The sequence below is a fragment of the Poromitra crassiceps genome (assembly GCF_964638095.1).
Source record: "Poromitra crassiceps genome assembly, chromosome: 1".
Taxonomy (NCBI): Eukaryota; Metazoa; Chordata; class Actinopteri; order Beryciformes; family Melamphaidae; genus Poromitra; species Poromitra crassiceps.
This window is the reverse complement of record NC_139623.1, coordinates 128905598-128912015: the sequence shown is the minus strand read 5'-3', so window position 1 is coordinate 128912015 and position 6418 is coordinate 128905598. Positions and strand designations below refer to the sequence as shown.

Genomic DNA, 6418 nt, shown 5'->3' with positions numbered 1-6418 from the left:
ATTTGACGCGCCAAAACCGAAACAGGTTTGGAGTATGGCCGGGCGTCAAAATGATTATCCTGCCCGGCCCTTAACTCATTGAGTGCCAATGACGTCGATCGGCGTCAAAGCGAATAGTAACGTAGAGTGCCAATGACGTCGATCGGCGTCAAATGCGTTTTTTGACGGTGGGACGTGGATCAAAGCCTCCTGCATCTCCTGTAAAAATATTGTAGCTATTGAAGGTGTATAACCTATTTTACGGACCCATTAGGTGTTGACAGTGCTCTCCAGATTAGAGAAAGTTGAGGAAAAACAGCAGAAAAAGCCCCGTGATGAAAGAGAAACCGATGCATGAGCCAGAGCGGCACAGATTGCTCTGGCTGGAGTTAACGTTAGCTGCGAACAGCAGCCAATCCGCTCCCACAAATGAGCCCCTCTGTCTCTGCTGCATACAGTAGCTTCTCCACACGATTAGCCGCCAGAAAATAAAACCAAAGCCAAACCATTCTCATGAGAATGGTTTGGATTTTCAGTGTCGCGCTGGGAGCCGGCGCACAAGGCTGAGCGCTCCGAAAATAGACTGGGTGCAGCGCACTTTGAAACGCGCAGCAGAAAGCCTATAATCGGACGCAGCTTCATCCCAGCTCACAACCGAAACCCCAGAAACGCAGACGAACTCAGCGAGCCCCATCCAGACTCCCCCGACGAGCGGCCGCCATCCGAACGTGGATCCGCAGGCCATAGCAGGCAGCAGAGACTCGCCTGACACACGCAGCAGCCAGCAGAGCGAGCAGAGCCACCAGAGACACTCCCACGGAGGAGGAGTTTGGAGTTGAGGGGGGTTGAGGTGCTGTTTATTGAAGGAAATTACTGTTCAGATGTTTCAGGTCAGAAAATATTAGCTTCAGAGTCAGTGATTTGCTTGAAATGCTTCATTTCACAAAAGGCTGAATATCTCAGCTTCTAATTTGAAACGCCTGTTTTTTTTTGCTGAAAACAACCTATCTTCTCCGGCTCATAACTAAAGAAGGGAAAATGGTAACAATAAACTTTTTTTTGCTGATGATACAATATAGTCTCCTCGTTCTTTGTGCGTGTTCGGTGTTTACATAGTAATATCACACAATATTCTGTGGGCCTCGAGAAATCGCTGAAAACGCTCTGAAACTCTGGCACTGGGAGCGTCCGTTCTCCAAAAGTGGCTGGCACTCAATGAGTTAATAATATCCTGTAGTGCGTGGTGTGCCACATTTACAAATCTTGTAGTGTGTGCAATGCATGTTTGAGATTATAGGGAAGATAATCTGGGAAGATTCTCCTGTACAGCCAGTCACAGCCAGATTTCAAAATCCTGTAGTCTGAGCCCACCTTTACCCTCTCTTGTCTTGTCTTCTCTTCTTCACTGTTGTAGTATCTACTCAACTCTAAGGGCCCTATTCTCCCACAGGCCTTCGGCGTAAAAACTGCCCTTAAACGCAAAAAAACGTGCCTTGCGCCTGCCTCGGGAAGATAGCAACATGGCTTTAGGCCCCGAAATGCGCTTTACGCGAAATAGGCGTGGCGCGGTCCCAGAAAGGGGCAAGAATAGGCGTTTCGGCCTTAAAGGCCGGCTTTACCGTGGGGAATATGAATATATATTAAATCTCACGCCCCTAAGGTTTTCGAATCCGTTGAAATTTTTGAAATTGGTTGTTTCCCGCCAGAGATATCACCAGAAATCCACTCTGTGTGGAGGGGGGGGGGGGGTGGTGGAGGGGAGGGGCGGGTGCGGGGACCCGAAATACTACATTTCCCACAATGCACTGGGCTCGCGTGGCCTTCGTTTTCATGCCCACCCCTCAGGCATTTGGCTGATATCAAACTCCAGTAGGTGGCGGCAATGCACATATATGTTTGCCAACCGCCATAAAACTCAAAGAAGAAGAAGAAGAAGAAGGCTTCGACAATAAAAGATACAAAGAAGAAGAAATAAATCGAAAATAAAATTGCCTCCAAATTGCACCAAATGTAAACGGTAGTATATATGTCGGGAGATGTCTTCATAAAAAAAATGTCATGCATTTTAAGGCATTTTCGTAGGAGTTACGCGCATCTGATGTTGTAACTATTTTCTGTAAAAATGTGTAAAAATGGGTACATTGCTCAGCGTTGATTTCGTTACTTCAACTCACCTACTACTAGATGTAAAATTTGACGAGCTTTCCAATGCCGCCAGTCCCGTGTCTTCTGGTGCTTCCGTTCCAGAGATATGGTCTCTTGGCAAGGAGCTATGGAAAGCTAACCTAGCTACAGTATTCTATGCGGGTGAACAAGATGGCTGCCTTTTGCTTTTCGTCGAGAGCTCTGAAGGGGCGTGGAGGACCTCTAGAGGCGGGACCATCTAGGTCAGTACAGAGACGGTATGTGCAGACAGACTGATCACTACAACCAAGAGCAGAGGCTCCTCATCCAGCTGTGTCAAAGAGAGGTGTAGTTCATAGGCGCTCGAGTTCCGCAAGCGGGGAGGGAAGCCGGGTGACGCGTAACGCGTCATCCGGCTTCCCTAAAAATGTGAGAGATGCCTGATAGGTCAGGCAGTGAAGCTCCAATTTCAAAAAATTTCTACGGATTCTAAAACCTTAGGGGCGTGAGATTGATATATATTCATATTCCCCACGGTAAAGCCGTCCTTTAAATACCGGCCTAATGATATCTTCCCGCCTGGCGTTAATTTAGCGCTTTGAGCTTTTGAAAACCAGGCCTACTCAGTGCGCCGATTGCGCGGAGCGCTCCTCTGCCTCTCCTCTGTCCCCCTTCTCTGTGTCACTCCCTCTCTCTTGCTCATCAGTCTGACAGGCACAATACGACTGCGTGAAAAAAGTTTGCCGCTTCTCTCTCTCTCTGACTCCCTCGCTCAGACAGACACAACACAAGTCCGAAAAATAAGTTGTTATACCGTACATAGTATAACAACATGACCATTTTTTCTAACATGACAGTTTTGAGCCCGTGACATTCAGAGGCTGTTTCATCATCCTACCTGTGCAGTGAAGGCGAGAGAAAACGAGATCATTCTGGCCAAACATTCACTGCCTGGCTTCTCTGCAACAGCCACACATGTGAAATCTCCCAGCATGCATTGGGCTAATCCATTTAGCTAATAAATAGCAACCAAATGAGCCGAAATAGATAGAAAGGTAGATCTAAATAATGTGTAATGTTAACACAACCTGCAATTGTAGAACATTTCAATATTGGACCAAATAAAACATTGAAATGAAAACACCAGTCTATGTGAAACATATATGTCATATTGGGGCTATATATATCCCTTGCAGATTTAACGTGATTTAGATGAGTGACAGTGTAACACGGTTCTACTGTCATGTCCTACTGTGATGTCCGCTCCAATAAATTGGCTCTACTTCACATTTTAGTTTTACAATAAAAACACATTTATGCAATGACTTTACATAATGTAGACTATATTTATGTGCATCATCCTACCTGTGCAGCAGGGGAGAAGAAAAGGTAGCAAAACGATATCATTCTGGCCAAACTTTCACCAATCTAATCTCATCATAGGGATAGGCTATATTTTTCTAGCTGATGCGTTTAGAACATACTTTTCACTTTGATCTTGTAGCGTATTTACATGCTTGCAGTATTTAAACTGCAGTTAGATTGGTTTGAGAATAATATGGAATAATAGTATATATATGGAGACAGACAGAGGGGATAAAAGGGAGGGGGGGAAATCAGAGCCCTCGGCTTTTCTGAAGCCGGACTGGATCGCTCCGTGGAATTGGAGCTGAAAAGTGAAGCATGTGATTCGTTTACTGCACTTCCCCAATGAGCAGATAGTGCATCATTTTACGATTAAAAGGCGTGGTTGTAATGCTTAAGGCTGCGTGTAGCGCCGTCGTGCGCCGATACCAAAATATCGAGTGCGCTGGTCCACGCCCACTACTCTGGGCTGCGTCTGGCGTTGGGCGCAGTTCATAGGCCGATGCAACGATAGAGCCCCAAGTCTTGCTGCTGTAACTTCCCTCTCTCCCATCCAGATGGTTACCCCAGGGAGGAGATCGTGTACAAGTGGAAGAGGAGCTCAGTGGAGGTTGGGGACATTCGCTCCTGGAGGCTCTACCAGTTCTCCTTTGTCGGCCTGAGGAACACTTCTGAGATTGTCAGGACCGTCTCAGGTAAGTACTCCATCCACTCAAACTACTGCAATATTTGCAAACAATTGTGACAAAATTTTGGCACTTTTTTTATTTGTATCTATTTTTACTGATTTGTACTCTAAAGAAAGCCACCTGGACAAACTAGAAGAATCATAGTACAATAACATATTTGAAAGTCAGTTTGGTATATTTTTTATTTCATGACATATACATACTATCTACCTGAATTATCCTATATGGTAAACCCCAACAATCGGAAAGTCACTATAGTAGGTTGAAACAAACACTAAAATGATTTGCAAATATTTCAGAATCAGAATCAGCTTTATAGGTCAAGTACTCATAGTACTGTATGTACACATACAAGGAATTTGACTCAGGAATCATTTCCATTTTCTGTTCCATTTCCATCCTATTCTATTCTATTGTACTGCATATGTCTGCTTTTTTTCTCCCAAACTATTATATATATAAGTCCCTGGAAACACATTACACATGTTAGAAATTAGTTGCTGAAAAGTGAAATGTCTTTGCGCCATCTAGTACTGAATTGTGGAGTTAGACAGTTTTTCAGTTTTTCACCATTCTGTCATCAGGATTTGTTGGGGCGGGCCTTAAGAGAGGCCTGAGAGGTTTCTTGATGATGCAATGGAGCCATAATTAGGGCTTGTTTAAATTGTTGTCCCACTGATGATGTCATAGGAGGCCTAGGAGGTGATGTCATAAGACAGCCACCCGCGCACATGGAAACTTAAACTTTTGTGAGCAACACACACACATACACACACACACAGCGCGTGTGCCAAAAGGGCAGGTGAGGCCATGCAGCATCTATCTATCTATCTATCTACTGTATCTATTTATGTATCTATCTATCTACTCTATCTATCTACTGTATCTATTTATGTATCTATCTATCTATCTATCTATCTACCTATCTATCTATCTATCTATCTATCTATCTATCTATCTATCTCTCTATCGTCTGCATGCCGTTGGGCAGTGAATGTGTGAGTGTGCTCTCAGTCTGGATTTGAGTGTGTGTTTGCTCATGTGTGGCACTTCCATAGACAGTTCAGGATCGCATCGCACTTCACATGAGAGTCTTATGTGTATAGAGAGCTTTATGTGTATAGAGAGCCAAAGTGAATGTTATTCACTTATTCATTAGCGAATAAGATGGAGGAATTAACAGGTCTGGCGAGGACACAGAGATAATTTCGAGAGTGCAGCTTAATGTGCTTCACGGAATCCTGGCTAAATAAAGATATCCCGGACTTTAATGCATCAATTGATGGATTCCAGACGATACGAGCGGATCGGGACAGCACCTTGTGTGGTAAGAAGAAAGGAGCTGGGCTTGCCATTCTCGTAAACAATAGATGGTGCAATCCGGCTCATATCAGCATTTAAGAACGCTCGTGCTCACCGGACACGGAGCTTTTAGCTGTGGGACTACGGCCATATTATTTACCAAGGGAGTTCTCTCATGTGATTGTTGTGGCGATTTACATCCCCCCTTCTGCTAATCCGATATCAGCGTGTGACACTATCCACAACGCCATTGCTGGACTCCAAACTAAGCATCCGAGTGCATTGGTACTGATATCGGGGGATTTTAATCACGTGACTATGACGAAGACACTGCCCAACTTTAAACAGTACGTGAGCTGTAGCACTAGGGGCGACAGAACAATAGACTTGATGTACGCGAACGTGAAGGATGGTGCCTATTCCTTGTCACCCCTCCCCCCGCTTGGCCGCTCCGATCACAATCTAGTCTTCCTCAGATCCAGATATACCCCGATGGTGAAAAAACTGCCTGTGACCTCTAGGACAGTGAGGGTATGGTCTGAGGAAGGAACGGAGGCTCTTAGAGCCTGTTTTGAGGTAACAGACTGGCAGGCACTCTGTGACCCACATGGCGAGGATATTGATGGGATCACAGAGTGCATTACGGACTACATAAACTTTTGTGTGGATTGCAACATACCCACAAAGGAAATAAAATGTTCTAAAGACATCAAGTACCTTGGAGTGTACATTGACAATAAACTAGACTGGGCTAAGAACTCTGATGCACTCTACAAGAAGGGGCAAAGCCGTCTCTACTTTCTGAGAAAGCTGAGGTCCTTCAACGTCTGCCGGACCATGCTGAGGATGTTCTATGAGTCGGTAGTGGCTAGTGCCTTCCTTTATGCTATTGTGTGCTGGGGCAGCAGGCTGAAGGCAGCGGATGCCAACAGACTCAACAAATTGATCCGTAAGGCCAG

General features: G+C 45.1%; 1 protein-coding gene across 6 annotated transcripts in view; it reads left to right on the top strand.

Annotated features, from left to right (window-relative positions):
• The window catches only part of gabrg2 (gamma-aminobutyric acid type A receptor subunit gamma2), a gene marked incomplete at both ends in the record, with an annotated part of 200496 nt that overhangs the window by 127394 nt on the left and 66684 nt on the right, over positions 1-6418 (top strand). For 5 of the 6 annotated variants that reach the window (XM_083649578.1, XM_083649580.1, XM_083649582.1 and 2 more), the window contains one exon: positions 4026-4163. In XM_083649578.1, coding sequence (XP_083505704.1) covers positions 4026-4163 — 138 coding nt within the window. The remainder of the gene's footprint in view (positions 1-4025; positions 4164-6418) is intronic. The other variant, XM_083649579.1, reaches the window with a different exon arrangement.